Source organism: Prenolepis imparis, unplaced genomic scaffold (genome assembly GCF_030444845.1).
Source record: "Prenolepis imparis isolate NDT839.2.m4 unplaced genomic scaffold, iyPreImpa1.0 SCAF_15, whole genome shotgun sequence".
NCBI lineage: Eukaryota > Metazoa > Arthropoda > Insecta > Hymenoptera > Formicidae > Prenolepis > Prenolepis imparis.
In genome coordinates, this window is record NW_028141173.1 from 2,995,747 (window position 1) to 3,018,185 (window position 22,439).

Genomic DNA, 22,439 nt, shown 5'->3' on the forward strand with positions numbered 1-22,439 from the left:
TTTAAAGTCCTATAACATTTTATTTAAAACATATTATTATTTTAATTTTCATAACATAATATTATTATAAATTTATTTAGCAAATTAACGCTTTACTCAGCTGATGTATGTCAAAAATATTAATAAAGCGTAAATTGGCTAATTAAAATTTAAAATAATAATAAATTATAAAAATTAAAATAGTAATATGTTGAAAATAATAAATTATAATGCTTTATCTAGGATTAATATTTTTTCACAGTTATCAGCTGATTTCTGCGTCAAAAAATATTAATCGCGGACAAACTATACATATATTATAACATATGATTTTATTTACAACATATTATAATTATAATAATATATTTTAAGTAATATAATATGTTATAATACTTTATCCGCAATTAATATTTTTGACAGAAATCAGCTGATTAAAACGTTAATTTGTTAATTAATTTTAAAATAAGAATATGTAATAAAATTTATAAAATAATATGCTTTAAATAAAATGTTATAGTACTTTAAACTCGATTAAAACTTTTTGACATTTATCAGCTGATTTCTGTCAAAAAATATTATTCGAGTTTAAAGTATTATAACATATTATTTATAACATTATTATTTTAATTTTTATAGCATATTTTTATTTGGGCAAGAACATATGTATTTAGATTAAAAAATTAACTCCAGCACGATTATTTAAATATCTCATATTACTTATATGTGTCATATTTAAAAAATTATATTATTAAAGCAAATGAGCTGGGATTATTTCTTACTAAACTGCATAGTAAAATTAATCAAACATATTTAATATTTTATTGTAATAGATATTATTATTGTGATAAATATTAATCAGAGAAATTCTCATAAAATTCTTTCCATATCATATTGTCCCACGATTACCATGATTTTCAGGGTAAATTTTAAGATAAAATCCTCTGTGTTTATTACTTACAAAATATTATAATTTTAATTATAATAATATGTTGTAGATATGTAAATAATATTATACGAGTATGTTATAATATATTCTTTTAATATAAACTTATTTGTCCGCGATTAATATTTTTTGAAAAAAGCAGCTCATAACTGTCAAAAATATTAATCCAATTTAAAATATTAAAACATATATTATTATTTAATTTAATTTAATTTTGGATAAACTGTCAAACTGCTGATCCTCGCGATGATTGTCAACAATAATTGCGGGAATAGATTTAACATGTTTTTTTTTAGAAAAGGACTAGAACAACACAAGCGCGCGTTATTCTTCAATTTTATGTTAAAAAGAATGATACAGAAATCAGCTGATATAACTGTCAAAAAATATTAATCGAGTTTAAAAAGTACTATAACATTTTATTTATAACATATCATTATTTTACTTTTTATGTCATAATATTATTTTAAAATTTAATTAACGCTTTATTAGTATTTTTTAACAGAAATCAGCTGATTAAAGCGTTAATTTGTTTGCTAATTAAATTTTAAAATAAGAATGTGTTATAAAAATTAAAATAATGATATGTTATAAATAAAATGTTATAGTACTTTTTAAACTCGATTAATATTTTTGACAGTTATCAGGTGCTTTCTATCAAAAAATATTAATCGCAGATAAGGCATTATAACATATTATTTACAACATATTTTTATTTAAATTTTTATAACCTATTATTTTAAAATTTAATTAGCAAATTAACGATTTATTAGTATTTTTTGATAGAAATTAGCTGATTAAAACGTTAATTTGTTAATTAAATTTTAAAAGAATAATTAGTAATAAAAATTATTAAATAATAATGTTTTAAATAAAATGTTATAGTATGTTTAAACTCGATTAATATCTTTTGACAGTTATTAACTGATTTCTGTGAAAAAATATTAATCGAGTTTAAAGTACTATAACATTTTATTTAAAACATATTATTACTTTATAATTTTTATTACGTACTATTATTTTAAAATTTAATTAACAAATTAACGCTTTAATCAGCTGATTTCTGTCAAAAAATATTAATCAAGTTTAAACAAACTTTATATAAAAATATCATTCTTTTTATATAAAATCGAAGAATGGCGCGCGCGTAGCGCGCGCTTATGTTGTTCTAGTATTATAAATTCTAAGAGAAAATTCTCTCTGTGTAGCATTAAAAAAAAAAAAAGATAATCGAAGCGATAATGTAAAGTTGTAAGACTCGACGTTGTTTTTGAAAATTGATTAAAATTCAATCGAGGATTCTATTTCGTTGAAATTGACCGGAAGTTTTGCTACATCCTATATATGCTGCGAATTTACGTATCAGTCAGTTATGAAACCACTTTCGCAATTTGTATATAATTACCGCAGTAGGCACATAGTGCTATTATTCAAGTACAGACAATATGCTGCAGTCGTACTATTGTGTCGACATGTGGCAGCATTATTTCATATTCTTTATTCATAGATAATTCTTTAAAATTATTGTAAAAATATTATTTATCATACACAACACACATTAATAAGAGATTTTAAATTAATCCACAGTAGTAAAAGATCAAAACGAAAATTTCGACATTTTATCAAGTATAAAATCTTCCCACTAAATTTGAATTTCACACATGTGTTTCACACATCTTTAAAATTATTTAAAAAATATTATTTATCATACACAATACACATTAATAAGAGATTTTAAATTAATTCACAGTAGTAAAGGATTAAAATGCAAATTTTGACATTTTATCAGATATCTAAATATAATAAATCTAAAGATTATTTATTTAGAGATAAATTTGAATTTCATATAGGTATCTCTTTGAGATAACGAATATAAAATTTAATCAAAAACAAAGTATCGACAAATGTAAAATAACACAATATACAGTTTTAAGACAATGTTCTTTTCGAGTCGTGAAGATTGCGAATTTTATTCCGTTATTATTATATCGTAAGAGTAGAGTAGACTAGTAGAGAAAGATCATCCTTTCACTGAGAGAATCGCGAGAGTTGCCAGGTGACGCATATTACGAATCAGTTTTGCTTCGTGAAAGTTTTTAGCTGAACAGATTCTACGGAATTTCGCATAAGAGTGAGAATTAAAAGACTTCGCGCCTTTGAATTTGTTGCATAGTGGAGTATGTTTCTTTATATAGATTTTTCAACGATATTCTTCGTTGAAAATTATTCTAATTTTTATCCTCATCTCGTTTCTAAAATTTTTCTCATATATTTTATTGATTACGGTGCATTTTCACGTAAAATAAATTCGCCACGTGAAATAAAATTGGCGATTTTAACGCTTATTCTCCAAAATAAAATTCTCCCAAAAATGTAAACATGAGGATCAAATTATATACCAAAAAAATAGAGAATTGAAGAACTTAATTTTAATTAGAAAAAATTATGCAAATAATGGATATTATTTATATGTATTTACGATTGATAAGATATACTTTGTCGGCGATTGTTAAAGCTTACTCATTGTAAAAAAAAATGGAACATGTTATCTAAATGTATGTAAATGCACAATTTTTGTAATGCCTAACACGTGTGGTTTCTGTTGATAGTTCGTTATCTTTGTACTTTTAGATATATATGTATATGTATGAATATTTTAACAAAATGAAGGAAAAATGATATGCATTGCACGTATATACGATGAGTACTATCTTTCGAATATTTTTCAGATAAATATATTTTCTATTTTTTTCCTTTCCTAGAATGATAAGAAAATTGTTGTAAGTTTAAAATTATACCCTAGAACTCTAAATTCTAAAACAAGATTTATACAAGCTATACATAGTAGAAAATTTGAACGTAATTATCATAAATTATAAATAGTTAATCAGGAATCTGTGTCATCATGTTAGAATATGTATCCGGATGTACCAAGTGCAATTTAGTCGTCGTAATGGAAGTGTTTGTGTGTCTGGGATTACGTCGAGTTTCCGGCGACGTTAAGACTCTATTAGTATCTCGTTTGACGGGTTGTTCTGTTCACTTATCATATGCAATATGCGAAGTAATTGTGTGAAGGATAATGTCAAGTCATATCGAAATCGTGTGAGCATCTTGTTTAGATATTCTAAATAAATTTTTCAAATAAATCGATTTTCCGATTGTGTCTAATATATATATATAATATATATAAGTAAGTAAATAAGAGATAATAGTTTCTTAGGTAACGATGATCGTGCATAAATTCGTTAATTACAAATGTAATATTTTTATTTGTTATAAAATTATAAAATTAAATGTAATATAAATTTAGTATATTAATAATCAATATTATTTTATTTTTTTACGTCATTATCGTTAGCATTTTAATAGCATTATTGCTATTCCATAAATCTTATGTTTTATTAATTATAAAGGGAATTACCATTAAGTTTCTGCGCACACACACAATAGAGAAAAAATATTAGAAATATTATTATATCTTCACGAGTATTGAGTGATATATAACCGAAAGTGTGGAAAAAAGATTTTCTGTTGTTTTTATATCCTTGTCGCGTTGTTAGATTTCTCTCTACGTCATCTGGCTCTTTCTACATATCGTTTTTCGTCTGTTGACAGTGTTTGGTAAAACTGCTTCCGTAGCAGATGCGAATAACGTCGTCGGTTTTCGAACGCAAACGCAAGCTCGAATATTTATCAGTGATTGTTAAACGAGAGTGAAAATCTCCGCGGAAAGAATGGCGGCGAGACATTACGCGCATCAGTATACGATGCGGTTAACGGACGAGAAAATCATCGATGGAAATGTCAGCGAGAACAGCGAGGACATGGAGGATTATTATCCGTTGATGCGCTATACTATGAAGAGCACGATAATTAACGGGGGTAGACGAGGAAGAGGAATTAGCTGGGACGAGACGGTAAGATTTACTTTCTCTCTCGGTTTTTTTTTAAACTAAACATTATTACGAGTAATAAGCCTTTATCTGGCGAAATGCGAAAATGCACGCTTTTATAATGAGATACAGAATCATTTTTTTCTTTTTTAATTTCTTTTTCCCTACTTCTTCTTCCGGATATAGTTACGTGTCATCTCGCAAGACATTGTATACAAAAATTTATATTTTCAAACGTTTTCTAATTATTAAATATTTAATTCTAATCAAATATTTTTTTAATAATAATTACTAATTGTTAAATATTGAAACAAATATTTAATATTTTCTCGTGTGTATAATTTTATTGTGTCTCTATACATATGTATGCACATATGTTTACTGATAAGTTCTATTTTGCGTGAAAAACAAAGATTTTAAATCTTTTTGCAACCTTAAGCATAAACTTGAAAAAACACCGAAGTAAAATCACATCACAATAATGTCAGTGTCAGTGTCAATGTTGAGAAATATACCCTCGACAAATAACTAATGAAAATAAAACAAAATATATATATGTTTTATATTTAATAAATATGAGATATATATAATAAATATATATAATAAATATGAGATTATAAAAATCAACTGATACATGCGATCCCGCGCGCAACTTGACTTCTGACATGTGAACTTTATCCTTTGAAAATACTTTTGTGTAACCGATATTTACAGCACTTTCTGAAATATGACGCTTCGTTTTATCGCAAAAATTAGAAATACGAAATGTTTCATTGAGAATAAAATTAAATGGAAAGATGTAGAATTCGCATTTGAGCATAGTTCAAATCATATGTTAGAGATTTAGAGAGATTTCAATATTATTATACATGCATTATTACATGAAATGTTTTACTATCACTCTCAATCCATTTTATACGGTTTATTGTGTAGTTTATTAGAGGTTTGTATTGTAGCACTACGGGAGAACAAATGTTGCGAAATCTGCTTAGAAGCTTATATACATTTGCGTGGGGCTGATTAAAGCTAGGTATTAAAAGATTAAACACGTTCACACATTATTAGGGGATTAAAACATCGCAGGTGCGATTTTAGATCTCATTAAACGCATCGAATTATGTCGTTTCGGCAGAATCTTTCATCGCGAATTTCATTAAGAAGATAAATGATGTGTATTCATATAATCACGACACAAAATTCTCCTGTAAATTAGCATTTTATATATATTTGCATAAATGCGTGATTATCTCATTATTGATGTTATCTCAACTTTGTTTTTCTTACGTAGATGACAAGTGCAAAAAAGAGAAGAAACTTCGAGTTTTGACATTTGAAATAAATGCTGGTGTGATTTTCAATATTTGGCATACATAATTCGACATGTATGCGTATATTCATTTTTTTTTTTGATCGGTTAAAAGTCTCTGACAAGAACTTATTTGTGTGTAAATATTACGTGCGACTCTGAGAGGCTCTGTAATTTATTTACATAATTGTCGCATAAGTAGCACGTACAGTCGTTAAATTGCTTTAACGCAGCTGGTAGAAATGGATCGATTAAAATAATAATCGATTGTTGTAATTAGTTGTTTTTTTTATATTATATATTTGTTTTTTTATTATAAAAAGTATAAATCACTTATTCATAAATAAATAATTTGCGCTTTTTGGTAATTATTTATTAATATAAATAGTGTTTTTTGATGCGTTGCTAGTAATAAAGAAAAACTGTAATGTTATTTTTTCTGATATTTAATGTAAGAGCATTTGGAAAACTGCTTAACAAAACATCCATCAAGTAAAGCATGCCAGATGTTGCGTGTTTTATAAATAAGACGTGGTTCTGCAAATTTGCATTAAACAAGACTCAAGAATAGAAATTTAAAAACATGTCGTTTTGTCATTTATTTAAAAGAAAAGTCTAAATATAGTCTTTTTGCGGCATAAGAGAAAATATGTTTTCAGAAAAACTTTATAAACAGACTTAAGAAAGGAATATAAAAGAATTTATATATATTTAATAAAATAATATCTTGCTATAATTGTATAGGTATAGAATACAAAGAAACAACATTAATAAATAAATTAATGAATCTCTAACAGAAAACTCTGGTTTTTTAAATTAATAATTAAATTACTTTATCATTTAGGTCACAACGTTTTAATTCATCTTATTAAATTAATACTTTACATTGTTATTGAACAATCAATAAGTACATGTAATATTATTTTTACATATATAGACTTCAATATTTCCTTTCAAAAAGAAATTTCAAAAAATATTTCAAATTTTTTTAGCCAAAATTTAATGCAGAATTGTAAAAAACCAAGTACAAATAAAAACACTTATTACTTTCTTAGATCTTTTTAATAAGAAGAATATTTAAAATTGCGTTTAATTTTGAAACGTTTACGTTAATGTCTTTTTTAATTTTTCGACCAATATTAATCCAGCTGATTGTGAAATACACAATACAAAGATTAAATTCGCATGTTGATCGTTAAATATAATTGATTCGTAACATCGTTCGAACGATTTCTGTCGCCGGAATATATAACCGAATAAAGTCTAATAACTCCAGCCTTTATTCGCGAAATGTACAAAGCGCAAAGAGAATATAAATTAAAAATACTATCACACGATTTATAATATTATTGACTCTATATTCGATTAATTAATATATAGAGTACCGGTTAAAATTTATTCCGTGACGCGTAAATGATGTTATGTAATTGCAATTAAACACAGATCGTCAAACTCGTCTTTGCGAGACAAGAAAGTACGTATTTTCCTATATTTTTGTGTATACAAAAAATGTATTTCACGTATACCGCGAGAATGACAGTATTTGACATTTCAATTTTATTCTGTATATTCTGTATAGGATTACCGAAAAAAATAAATCTCGCTTGAAAAAATATTAATTTTTCTTCTCTGAAAATATACGAGAATGCAAGCAAAAAGCAAAACGAGATACAGTGACTGGACGGACTAAATTGTTTTGCATTTTATGAATTGCAAAACTATAGGGAAACGTGGCCTTTGCAGTTTTGTAGTGTTATTATAGACTTTGTTATCATAGACTGTCAGTATCGGAATCCTTTTTAAAGCTAGGAGATGGCGCCACGATAATCATAATAGACTATCATATTATCACAAATTATGTTTTATAATTGTTTAATTTTCCTCTTATTATTAATAGCTACATATATCTTTATAATTCTACATATAAATATTTTTTTTTTTGAAATTATATGTATATTAAAGAATTTTCTTTTTAGATTAAGATAAGCGTTTTATATTTTCTTATTAGATTGAAAAAAAATCATAAAATATATTATTTCCATCAATTATTAATTAAATTTCAGCACTAACGATAACTTTATAAATCTTACTGGTTTCTTCGCTATTAAAACAGAATTTTCGTTTCTCTTATTTTGCTTTCCAACATCCGTAATTGAAAGAACAATTAGATAATTCGGGGACATTGTGTATAATGTCCCGTCGTTTGTAAAGCAAAAGACATTGTCTCGTCGCGTTACACTTTATATTCAAATGACCCAATTCGTCCGCGCAACATCATTTCGCGTTGAAATGATGCAAAGTTACGCGGACCGCGTTCATCATCCTTACTAAATGAGATTCACGGTAGGTGGAATTCGATATTGGTAGTCTGGAGTGAACGCGGATAACCCAGGCAACCTCGTTAGCTCTGGAAGATCTATGGGGAATATTGGAATATTCGTACAATACGTCAACTAACACCTGCCATGGAAATTGTGCGGGATGAATTTCTGTTACACATGAAAGAGGGAGAAAAAGCGAGAGAGATTTCTTTCTTTCCTCCAGAGATGCCTTTATATGTGAATTGATGAAAACTAAATCTCTCAGCTCCGAAATTGTCAAGAGACTTTGCAGAATACTTTTCTTCAATAATATTTTTATGTTCTAATTTCCAAGTTGGATATTAATTAAGCTATGCTTATAGTTATATATTAAATAGAGAGAGGAAGATATATATTTTCTTTAACGCACCTCTTAGTTTTATTGACTGCTGTCAGTGTTGAATCTCAAAAAATTTTTAGTTTTTTTCTTACACTAGAGTAAAAGATATATAAATGTTTTCTATCAGTAGACTTGATAAAGTTGAATTAAATTATAAAAGCAATAAAATTTTAATTTTTTTAACTTTGATATTAGGGATTGACTTAAAAAAAAATCTTTCGTTTTATTTTTTCTAACAAAAAATATGATTTATTTTAATTTTTTAGAAACATCAACGCGATTCGAATAAATTTAACTCTTTAATAATAGATTTCCTGTGTGTATTAAGTAGTTTAAGACAAATTAATAAATGCAACACACAATGCGAATCGAGGCAGTCAATAAAGCATCGCAGAAAAAATGTAACAATATTGCGAGAATGGACTTAACATGCATTTTTAAGAAAGGGATGTTATAATATTTTCTTAATTCTAATAAACAATTTCTCACTCACCGGTCGGTGCAATAGCGGAATTGTAGTACACATTGATCTGAAAACAAAATATTCAAATTATATATTTATACATGTGGGTGTGTGTGTGTGTGTGGGGAAGGAGTGTATGTGTGTGTACAGATGTCTAGAAACGGTCGAATATATCAATGTAGGTTACAAAAAAATATTTTTAGGTTTTACCTCACAGTTGCCCCGTTGTCGCCCGATGCCTCCCCGGGCCTCCTCCTCCTCTCTTAGTTTATGGTAGCACTCACGACACTCGCGAAAACGCGAAACTTTATACGGCACTCCCGACGCGATGCGTGAGACACACGCGTATTTCGCGCATTGCACTTGCAATGAAAAAAAGCGATACGAAAACTATAATCGCACGAATCAACGTCCGTTCGACACTCGAGAATCTCGTAGTCAAGTTCGCGCGCAGCTTATCAGCAATGCTACCTGTAACAAATAAAATAAAACATTACTATTTTAATTATTATAACATATTATTTTAAAATTTAATTAACAAATTTTCGCTTTATTAATATTTTTTAACAGAAATCAGCTGATTAAAGCGTTAATTTGCTAATTAATATGTAATATGAATAATGTTATAAAAATTAAGATAATAATATGTTTTAAATAATATGTTATAATATTTTTGACAGTTATCAGCTGATTTTTCTGTCAAAAAATATTAATCAAGAATAAGGTATTATAAATTATAACATATTACTATTCTAATTTTTTACCATATTATTATTTTAACATTTATTTAGCAAATTAACGCTTTAATCAGCTGATTTCTGTGAAAAATATTTCAATCGAGTTTAAACAAACTATATTATTTTTTTTTAAATATCATTCTTTTTAATATAAAATTAAAGAATGGCGCGTTTTTAGTACAGTTATAAAACCGATAGCTGAAATTTTTCAATTGTTTTTAGTCGCATCAAGAAACCATCAGTATAATCCCATCCCCATTTGCAAACAATTCTTCGCGAATATCATCACACAAATCCTGCGGATAGTCTTTTTTTTGCCAGACAGATGCCGTGTCACTGAATTTGCAGAAAATCACGCGACACAATATTCGGTATCGAAACTCGAGGATAATCGATAAAAGCACACGTATGCAGACATTGTGGCACGTCAATCCGACGTCGGCATCACATAAACTGCGAGCTTTCCGGCTAACAATAAGAGAAAGAGAGAGAGAGAGAGAGGGGAGAGAGGGAGAGAGATGCAGTACGCCTAAGGGAACTATAAATCTAACTTCATCGTCGTCGACGTCCCAGTCACGTACCGTAGAGAGTTGCATTCCCGCCCTTCGTTCACCCCCTGCATAATTCCCCTTTTCCCCTCTCGTAACGCTTTTTCTTCTCTTTTTCTTTTTTTTTTCTTGATCGTCACCGTGTGCAGCGCAAGCACACGAGGTTTCTTTGGACTTGTTGCATTGCGGCGATCGTTGTATCTGCAGTTTATACAATCTGCTTCTTTGCTTGCGCTTCCTGTTTTTTTTTTTTTTTTTTTTTATGTTACGCCCAAGCTCGATATGGAGAAGAATTGCATTTTGCTCTAGATTAGATCTACATTCGAGAGAGGTCTATGTGGCAAGATCTTTTGTGTTTGATCTAATAGAGTACTAATATACCAAAATAAAAATTTAAAAAAATTAATGATATAATAATTAGAAAACAAAAATAATAATTAAAAAATTTCCAGATTGTAAAAATTCTTTTACTATTACTGATAACCTGTTAGAGATAATTTTTCAATCATAATGTGGCATTGAGTTGTGAAATTTTAAACGACTCGTTATAAATATGAATAATTTTTTGTCTTTATATGTGACAATTATAATTATACATATAAAATGCATATATTTTTAATGAATATATTTTTATAGACCTAACATTTGTTAACCAACCTAAATGCGTGTAATATAATGATAATATTATAGTATCTCCTGCTCCTAGTCTCATTACACGCGATAAACATGATTTAAACTTTTAATATGATTTTAGTGTCCAAAACTTCATTATCACTGCTACGTTTCCCTTGGTGATCGTAACGTAAGTTACTTTCTACAATGGAATATTACATGCGCACTCTGCTTCCAGAGACTCGCTTTTTCAAATATATTTTTCTTTGTATCAAACATTTATTTATTTCGTTAATATTTTCATGTGTGAGTAAAATCCTGCCTTTGTACATTTCGTTGTCTGTTGCGATAATAGCAAAGGTATGTTCTGAAATAGCAGAGATATTTCTATAACGAAACTAGGTCTTTCAAGTTTATATCGATACGAGAATGCATCAAAACATACGAAATAAACATTTTCTATTTCATATAACATATTTCTGTTATTAAAACAATTCTGTTAGATTTATTAAACAGTTTAAAAATTTTGAAAATAGAAAGATGACAATTTATTAAAAATATTTACTAATCACGATAAACAGACGCACATTAAGAATTTCTTAAAATATTAGTCTCAATTGTTGAAAGATTTTATATTATTTAACATTTCTCAACTTTAATCAATAGCGATACAATTAAGATATTGTATTTTTGTAGTAAAAATATTCATAAATTATTTACTTATTTAGTTATTTATATGATATAAACATTTTTTCTACAGAAATATTTAGTATAACTTTTAGGAAAGTGAAAATTGCAGCGCTTCTATTGTACAGTTATTACAGAAATAAATTCCATAAGCATCAAAACTTTTCAACATCATTTCCATACACAGCGCCAAAATCAAAATTCTAACAATATAACACCTGTAACACAATATAACTGATTTTACATCAATTTGTTCGCGCACATACTTTTTAACTTCACAAAAAGTAGCTGCTGATTTCGTCAAATAATTGAGAAAAGATGATATTTAAAATGGAAAACTGAAAGATTATTGATTTCGATATATATGTATACAGGGTGATCTACAATGAGTGTAAAAAACTTCGACAGCTTGTTTTTTTATTATTTTTTTTTCAGATTCTCTAGAGAATCTGAAATCCAATATTCTAATTAAATAAGTCAATTTATGAATTATTTTATAAGCAATTCTTGTACACAAGTTAAATTTTGACAAATGATTTATAATTTGCAAATTATATGATAAAATAATTAAAAAAGAATTTGAAAAATATAAACATTTTCACATTAACTGTTTCATTAATTTTTGAAATTTATTAAAATACCTAATATATTTATTATTTTGTAACTGATACTGAAAAAGAGTTATTGATTGAATATTTGAATTTAGCGTCATTATTTGTGATGTTATCATTTGTTTGTTCGGTTCTGGCTTCATTGGCTTTTTCGAGCAAGTGCTCTTTCCTTTACTCCTTATTCTAATTGTAAGTAAGACTCTCGCGAAGATAAGCGACGCCATCGTCAACGGAACGGCGCGACGCGTCTTTACGCACGGAATTATTAATATGCACAGTATACGGGGGTAATACGAATTTATGGTAGCGCGCCAATAATGGTGTCGCTGAATTATTACCCGACGCTGCGGCAAACGGTGTACAACACCAGGACATAGGTAATACAGGCGCGACCCCCAAAGTAACGGAGGCAGAATGTCGGAGGCGAGCGTAACTTTGACGGCCCTATAAACATCCGGATGCGATTTATCGCGCGCGTTTCTCCACCCCTCGTCGACAAGAATCGGTCGACTTCGTTACTATTATTGACCACTACATTTCGGGGGGTGAACGACAGGGGTGACTTAACAGTCCCCGCGCTTTTTATGTGTCGCGACGCGGAATTAAGCGTGCCCCCAATTTGCTTCCGACGTACAGAGAATCACTCGCAGGAGCGATTTGATGCTGTTTTGCGGGCTGTAAACAGAGCTTTGCTCGGTATAAATTGCGGTTATTTTTACGTCCCCGTTGCCACGTATGTACGCGATATCTTCTCAGTATTGGAAAAAAATTGCAAGTTTGAAAAAGCTTATTTTTTTCATGCAACTATGCTAAATCTCCTCTTTTAGAATTTACATTGTTACAATATATTTCAATCGTAATAATTTTTCTTGTGTTTAAAAATATGTAAAACACACATCTCTCTCTTTCTCTTTCCTGCATAACATAAATTTTGCTGATAAAATGATCCGAGTCCTATAAGAAAAATATTATATGCAAAATGCAGAAAATTAATTATTTCTTTTTGCTAAAATTGCGGCAAAAAATATATCTTGTTCATCGATACGTAAATTTTATCGCATGCTATATGCGTGAAATTAGAACTGTCAATATTGAAATAAGTTAATTTTATCAGATTTATAAATAATAATAAAAAGGGGAAATCACATTTATTATTGAATTAAAAAAATTAATAATTTTTATAATAATAACACATGTATAATATATATGAATATACATATATGTGGCTGAATGATAATTCGCTTGAGACTATTTTTAAAATAACATACTTTTGAACATGAACTTCTGTGCATCTCGTGATATCTTATCTTGCAATCATTAATATCTCTCGTTAGGTATAATATCTGAATTCTGTTATCTGTTCTTGCCATGTTATGGCACAGCTCCAACTGCGCTTTCGCAATCGACGACGATGTCAAAAAGGTATGCGCAATTTAAATGGAGCAGGGAGATCTCTGCGATTTGCAAAGTGTCAAGTTTTCACTTGATGTTACCTTGACCGTTTATATCAGGCTTATGTGTCCCCGATTTTCAAGAACGTATAACTCAGCGGTAATAAACGCATTGACCGTGAAAAAGAGAGAGAAATTATCCAGAGAGAGGCACGAGGACGCGAGTTAAGATACGCGGATATATCGAAAGTTCGACCTTTCCTCGAGTATAGTAACTCTCCCACCTTCGTATACCGCCTGTATAAAAATCCTTTCACGGCGATTCCACAATCGAGAACCGGTTGGCCTTCTCGTGTAAATATAGGCATATAAATAAATTAATCGTCGTAAAGCGAGACTTTTTTTTATTTTTCAGATAAACGACCGGATCTATCGACTTATTGATCATTAGGTAATATTTGATAAAAATCGAGGAAAGGATAAAACACGAATGGTACAATACTATAAATTCTTTAATAAATTTATAGATTAAAATTATTTAATATTAATGAATTATCTTCACTATAAGACAATGATTCACTATAAGACAAATAATATTAGATATTTAGCAAAAATTCTATTATATTTTAGTCATTTTTTGCGAGTCTTCTTAATTATTTCTGACAATGAGATTTATTCTAATTATAATTAAAAAATCTTTTTTATTGACACTATATAAAATATATTAACGCAATAAAAATTATTTTAATTTTATATCTAAATTTTATTCTAAATTTCTATTTTATTTTATTCTAAATATCTAAATTTTTATTTATTTATATCTTTAATTTTATGTGTCAATGTCAAAAAAACAAATTTGTATATTAGCATGATAGCTCTAAAAATCGAATTGGTTCATGTTCATACGATTATAATTTGCTATATATTGCCACATATAAACCAAGTAATTATACCCGAAATTCAGACACGAAAAGAGAAAGGACCAGTATAAAACAATGATCGATTTCACCGCGCTTAATTATTTCGAGCCATGTGTAATTGCGTACGTGACCTATTTTCATATCACCTCCAGGCATCGAAAATGTTCAAGAATGTCTTAGTAAAAACTATGCATGGGCTGCATAAAGTTTATCGCGTGGAAGAGAAATATATGGATTTGTCTAAACTTTATTCTAAGAAGCAGAGAGATAAACAATGAAATCGATAATGTTGCAAATCGGCAAACTTTGAACTCAAGCTGCGTTTACAAAAATATTTTAATTAGTTTTATCATGAAATAAAAAATATAAAAAAAATCTTTTTGTGGATAATGATATAAATTAAATATAGATATAGATTAAAATAAGGACACAATCTCTCTCGCGAACAAAAAAATAGATATCGAATAATTTTGAAAAATTATTCGATATCTATTTTGGCTCTTTGCAGAATGTATTGCATCGTGATAATTGAATTAATATAATTACTATAATAAATGCATTTGTATGCTTTGAATTATTATTTTCGCAATTAAAATTTAATAGTAAATAAAATAAAATATAAGATTTGAAATACATACGTAAATTAATTATACAATAAGAAAGCCAATGTATATATTATTAACTCTTTATCTTGAAAAAATTGACAAAAATCATATTTTGAAATTTTGTTGACTTTATTAACAAAAATTTAATTTGATATTTAATTGCCCCACAAATATTGAATCACAATCAAAAAATAAAGTTCTCAATCTAGCTGGAGCAATGATTTAATTGAATTTTCACTAAGCAACATCAAATTTAGCAGAGATTTGTTATTAAATTTTGAATTTATTAATATATATATATATATGTATATATATATATATATATATATATAATATTTTAAAGCTTTCTGTATTTAATGAAGATCGCAAGTAATGGGAAAAAAGCACCGGAGATTGCTCTCTTTTTTCATTAGACTGACAGATTTTATTTCAATATATATATATATATATATATATATATATATATATTCCATTCTTGATCCCGTCCTTTTACACAGTACATATGCAACATATGCAACGCTGACAATTTTCACACCCTGCCCTATATCTCTCTTTATTCTCCTGTATTCTTTCTTTCCTACATATCCGACTCCCATTGGAATATAAAGCGACATTGCATGAAAAATTAAATACAGGTTTCGTTTTCCGTGCCGACCGCTAAGCAGTGATTAATGGACTGGATCCATTGAATTCGAGCCGATTGACGGAAAATCGGCCGATAGTGAATATTGAGACTGCATAAAGGAGAGAAGAAAAAGTGGTGACGAGAGAGAGAGAAAGAGAGAGAGAAAAGTGATTTTATTATTGTGAGTGCAGACGTCTATTTGTGACGAAAACTCGAGGACCATGACGGAGGGCGAGCCTAACGTGAGTGTAAGTCACAAACTTTTCTAGTTCTGTTCTTTTCGTGTTTTTTTGATCAAAGAATTTTAGCTAATATCGTAAGATAGCGTTTAGAAAATCGATATGATATAGTTATGCAATATATATATATACATATAATATATACAATATGTTCAATTTTAAATAACGCATTGCCATTTTTAAAAAACCACTTCCATTGAAATATTGTATGAAAAATGTTTCATACAAAAGTTGTAAGATTTCGAGGGAAACGTCTTGTCTAAGCATAGTTTTATTTCAAGTAAAAGTATTTTTAGGATTTCGAGATTATCATTACTTTTTTAAATGGAATCACCATAATTTTCTTACATATATCGATTCTTCGTAATATTTGGCGTAAAAAATTATTTAGAGTGAATAGTCGAAAAATGATTAGTTTACGTTTTATTATATTTTTTGTTTCATTTTCTGACACATCTTGACAAAAAATTTGAAATATCTCATAATGTACTCATTTTTCGATAATCTTACCTTAATAATAATTTTCTGTATAAAATAATGAGATAAATTAATTGGTGTAAAAAAATATATTCTTATAATTTAAAAAAAAATTGCAATTTGCAACGTGCAACTGCTCTTTTCTAAAAATAACTATATGCTTTTTTTACACCAATTGATTCATCTCAATATTCTATGCAGAAAATTATTAAGATAAGATTATCGAAACATATGTAAATTACAAGATATTTCATTTTTTTATCAAACTGTGTCAGAATGAAACATAAAATACCTTATAAATTATTTATTTTTCGACTATTCTATTCTAATAATTTTTTTACGTCACATATTACGAATCGATTTATATAAGAAAATTATAGTGGTTCCGTTTAAAAAAGTATAATAATGACCTTAAAATCTCAAAAATGTCTGAAATTATGCTTACGACAAGATGTAAGTCTCCCTTGAAATCCTAACTTTAGTATAAAACATTTTTCGAAGAAAGCTTTGGTTTTCGAAAAATAGTAATGTGTTAATTAAAATGGGACACTCTGTGTATACATGCGTATGTATACACTGAGAGAATGTTCTTTTAAAATTTACCCTGAAAATCATGGCAATCGTGAGACGATATGATATGGAAAGAGTTTTGAGAATTTTGATAATATCTATCACAATAAAATATAAAACATTTACTACTGCATAGTAAAATTAATCAGACATGTTTTATATTTTATTGTAATAGATATTATTATTTTTATTGTGATAAATATATTAATCAGAGAAATTCTCATAAAATTCTTTCCATATCATATCGTCTCACGATATCTTAATTGTCGCAAATGAAAATATAGATCACATGTTCTATGTATCTATATACATATATACCATTACAGTTAAAAATTAACTCTGGCAGAAATATTCGTGCGTAAAAAATAATATTACATTATTGTATTTTAATAGTATTGTATAATAAAATATTACCAAAATTGTATTTTATATCATAAAGCATTCGTATTTATTTACAACGAAAGTCTAGTGCTGATAAATAAAACTTCTTCAATGAAATTACAAATTCCAATTACAAACAATATATTTTAGAAAATTTTAATTTTTGTGTAAAAAAACTTTGAAAATATTTCTGACAGAAGTTGATAGCGTTTTTATATAGAAAGAATAATTTGTTGTATATATCCAGAATTTTTGCATTATTAATCTCTTCTGATTCATTTTAAGACAATGGAGTTGTGAGGTATAATATTTATCTATATTTTTATATTTTTAATTTAAAGTTTAAATTTCTCTGTTAAATATGATAACAATCACAGAGTAAATAATACAAATATTAATTATTCTTGACAAAAATAAATATTTTACTATTGTATTTTTATTATTACAATGCAAGTTTTTATATATTAATAAATCAGGAAAAAACTTTTATTTGTATGGTTCTCTATATTTTTTGTTTTATACATTTTATATCTATATAATATATATATTATATATGATTTTTTCACAAATCCATTATCTATAAAATTGAAAATAAATTATTGTTAGACTCACCGATACACAATGCGCTGCAGCGGAGTTGTAATATATTACATTAATCTGTAACACAAATATAAATTATAGCAATGTTCAAAATATAATTAATATTTCAGTCATTAAAAATATTTAATTAAAATACAATTTTTAGACAAATTATTTGAATTAAATTCTTCGTTTTCTTGAATATTTAATAATTAGTAATAAATAATAATAAATAAGTTATATTTACCTCCCGGCTGCTCCGCCGTTGCCCAATGCCCTCCTCTTCTTCTTCCTCTTCCTCTAGGTCACCGTTGCTGCTCCTTTTAAATTAAAATTAAATTTTTAAACAAATTATTTGAATTAACTGACAAAAGGCTCTATTAATTTTTGTATTTGAATTAAATTTTTCGTTTTCTTAAATTTTTAACAAATAGTAATAAATAATAATAAAGAATAATAAAAAATAGTAATAAATAGTAATAAATAAGTTATATTTACCTCACGGTTGCTCCCCCGTTGCCCGATGTCCCCTCTCTCTCCAAGGCTTCTCTTTCTCTCTTTGCCGTTGCTGCTCCTATTAATTCGTGGAAAGTTACTCGCGAAAACACAGTTAATTACGATTACACGCGCACTAATTATCCAAATACGAGGATCGCGCGACACTTTACACGGCACTCCCGACTCCGGACGTTAAAAACGAATTAAGGAACACGCACTCTCTCTCTCTCTCCCTCTCTCTCTCTCGACTAGACGGCGTTGGAAAAATCGCACGAGAACTTGGCCACGCGAATTCGTTCGACACTCGCGATAACTCGAATTAACGCAAAAAGTTAACTTCAAACGACGATTATTACATGCGATTGAGAATTACTGCGATATGATTTTAATTACGATTCACTAATTACTCACGTAACGACGCGATGCACGACGGAGGCTCGATTCGTTCGTTATATGGTGGACAACTTCACGATACTACGTGAGTCAAATCAATCACCGTTTCTACCAACGTAACGTCGGTTAACTTTAATCTTGAAATATATTGTCGTTTCTTTACAGATACGTTAAAGAGAGACAAAGATATAGTTAAATAAAGCAAAGAAACAGATCTGTACACTCCGTCTAACAGTACTTTCCACGATCGCGTCTCGACAAGTAATATGAGACGATAGACGTGCCTGACTGGCGCAGCTGCGAGGCGCGGGAGGAGGGGGGGAATGGGGGAGGAATGGGGGTGGGCACTGCTCGCTGCCCGAGTCTCGTGTCTCGGCGCATAATATTTCCAAGGTCAACTCTCTCGCGTCGAAATAATATTTTATTGTACATCCCTAAAAGCAAACATAATAAAATAGTGAATTTATGTAATATACATATACGTATATATACGTATATGTATATTACAATAAATGTTGATATATGTATATATATCAACACTGCAAAATAAAAAATGATTATAAATCCAGAATTATTACAAATCTCGAATGACTAAAAAAATAAAATTATACGAGATGTTAAAATCAATGCACCGTTTTTGAATAATTTTAATTGTTTCTTATCACTGTACCATTTTCATAGTAATTTATCCAATGCCGTGTTATTAATTAAAATAATGTTAATGTTAACATATTTATTTCATTTTTAATGTCATTTATTTTACAGAAACACTTTAATGAATATGATATTTTTGAATATTCCGCGCTAAGAAGCGAACTTCTTTTGACTAGCGCAGTTATTTGTACCTTATTGCACACACACACATTTGCACTTTATTTATTATTTACACTTTATTATTTACACTTAAGTACATTTACATTTCGCACCTTTATGTGTTAGTGCAGAAAATCTCGATTATTCCATTTCTTTTTCATTTAATTTCGCGTGTGAATTCGGGACAGTGCGCAATAAGCGATTGAAATAAATCAGAATATTATCTGATCAATCGCGATGATTAATTATAATTATTAATTGCTCCGTATTAGCATATTATCGATTCGCGATCGAAAAAAATATGTATATCGCGTCGCGAATGAAATAACATCGCGTTCGAATTAATCGAATTAATCATTTTGTTTTTCGCGAGAGAAATACGATTTTAATACAGAGAGTTTAAAATATCATGAGTTCGAAAAATCATCAGTAATTTATTTCGCGGTAGAAAAGGACAGGAAAAAAAAAGAGTTGGTACTACTGTTCTCGTCCTCTTTAATGCCGTCTCACAGTGAAAGACTCCTTTTTCTCATCATCTCGAAGAAAATCTCGTTGAAATTATTTCACACTTTTCTTTGAATCTCGCATGCGATCGCGCATTAAAAATCTCGAGTGTATTTTTTAATTAATTGAAATGTATGCGGTAACGATCAGTTGTTTTCTTAACCGGGTCTATGATCGCGATAAAAAATATGTTGCGTCGTGGATGAAGTGAACTTCTTGTTCTGTAAGTTGAATTTATTTCTCGCATTATTTTTCAAACGTGTAAAAGTAATATGCCTTTAATACGAAAAACGCGCAAGTGAAAGTTTAAGACATGTTAGAAATTTGAGAGGAACTGTTATCGCACACCTGCGTCGAAATGCTCGTTGGCAAAAAAATAAAGAAGAAAGAGGACTGATATTTTTTGTCCCGGCTCCCGGCTTGTGTTGCAGCTCGGAAAAGTTTTGATGAGATGGTTAGTATTTTTTGCCGAATGTATGTATGTACGAGAGTATCAACTATCACTTGCGACGAGCGATCGTGCACATCAAAAATATGAAGTGAATTTTCGAAATTATTTAATCGAATTATATATGACAGCGATGTTTTCTTCATTCGCAATCATAATAAATATGTCACGTAATGCGTAAATCGAATTAATCGTATTGTTGTTTACGAGAGAAATATAATTTTAATATGGAAATAAAAATATTTATGAGTCTGAAAAATTATTCGTAATTTCGCGCCGAAATATTGGCTCAACCGTAGTTACGGAGGTGCGGGGGAGAAATAATGAAAAGGTTGGTACACCTGTTCTTATTAATTAGTTACGTGTCACAGTGAGACGTTACATCTCGAAAGATCTCGGCGAAATTATTTCGTATTCTTTCCTGAATCTCGCGCGCGAATGAATATCGGGACTAATTAAAACGACAAGTAAGTGAACTTTCGAATTAATTAAGATGTGCGATAATAATTAGCGTGTTCGCGATTGACAAGAATATATGGTGTTACGTGGATGTCGGTGGAGTTGCTTATCGCGTGCATTGAATTTAATATATTATTTTTCAAACACGCGAAAGAAACTTTTCTTCCGTAAGAAATAAATACGAAAGGCGATTGAAACTCGAAAAAGGATCGTACATAGGATTCCGGAAATATTATCGCTTTCACTTTCCACGGAATTCGTGAGAACGTGCGTGGGAGGGGGGGCGTGGGAGGGGGGGGGGAGGTACTATCTTTTTGTTTAGACTAGCGCCCTCGCGTCTCAGTTCTTACGTGGCGCGTCGATCGGAAGGTTGTTGGCGAAAGAACTTCGTGATTTTCGTCTAATCTCGCGTACAAACGGGATATCGGGAGTGTCGAATCGGTTTCGTTTTTTTTAACGAATCTCACGCGCGAATAAGAGTGATCGCGAACTGAATTTTTCGATGAACGCATCTTAGTCTCTCGTGTGTGAGTGAGTGTTTACTGCCTATATGGACACAACGACGGTGCTTTGGACCAGTTGGCGATCGTGTTACGGCGATACAACGATACATGGTGAATAAATTTCTTATTTATTACATTATTTTTGTCTGATAATTTGACGTGATTACGTCGTATTTCTCGATTCGCACATAGAAATGTTTCGTATGTCCAGTCGAAGTCTCGACGTAAAAGTGGATTAATTTTTAAAAATCGATATCTCGGAAACTATAATAGAGCCATGCGGTTTTCAGGTTTTTGTTGTTTTATCGAGTACGATTCAGAATAACATTTTTCACCAGAACTTGATATTTTAGAAATATCTTCGATAATAAAAGTACGTATTTTTTATCTAAAAATTGCAGAACTCTTTCAAGAAATAATCAGGAACTATGTAACTATTTAAAAGAATCTTAAAACTCTCTGTTCAGAACTATTTGAACTCGATGTGTAAAAAAATGTGAAGTTGGCACCCCTATTTTTCGAAATTGATTTTCATTATCATAATGACCGGAA

The 22,439-nt window shown here is 29.0% G+C and overlaps 1 protein-coding gene across 4 annotated transcripts in view; it reads left to right on the top strand.

Moving 5' to 3' along the window:
• The window catches only part of LOC145946157 (venom dipeptidyl peptidase 4), a 366,319-nt gene that overhangs the window by 1,415 nt on the left and 342,465 nt on the right, over positions 1-22,439 (top strand). For 2 of the 4 annotated variants that reach the window (XM_083055639.1, XM_083055641.1), the window contains exon 2: positions 4,541-4,842. In XM_083055639.1, coding sequence (XP_082911765.1) covers positions 4,660-4,842 — 183 coding nt within the window. In that variant the 5' untranslated portion in view covers positions 4,541-4,659. Of the gene's footprint in view, positions 1-3,858; positions 4,028-4,540; positions 4,843-21,703; positions 21,999-22,439 lie in introns of those variants that run through there. The other 2 variants (XM_083055640.1, XM_083055646.1) reach the window with 2 other exon arrangements.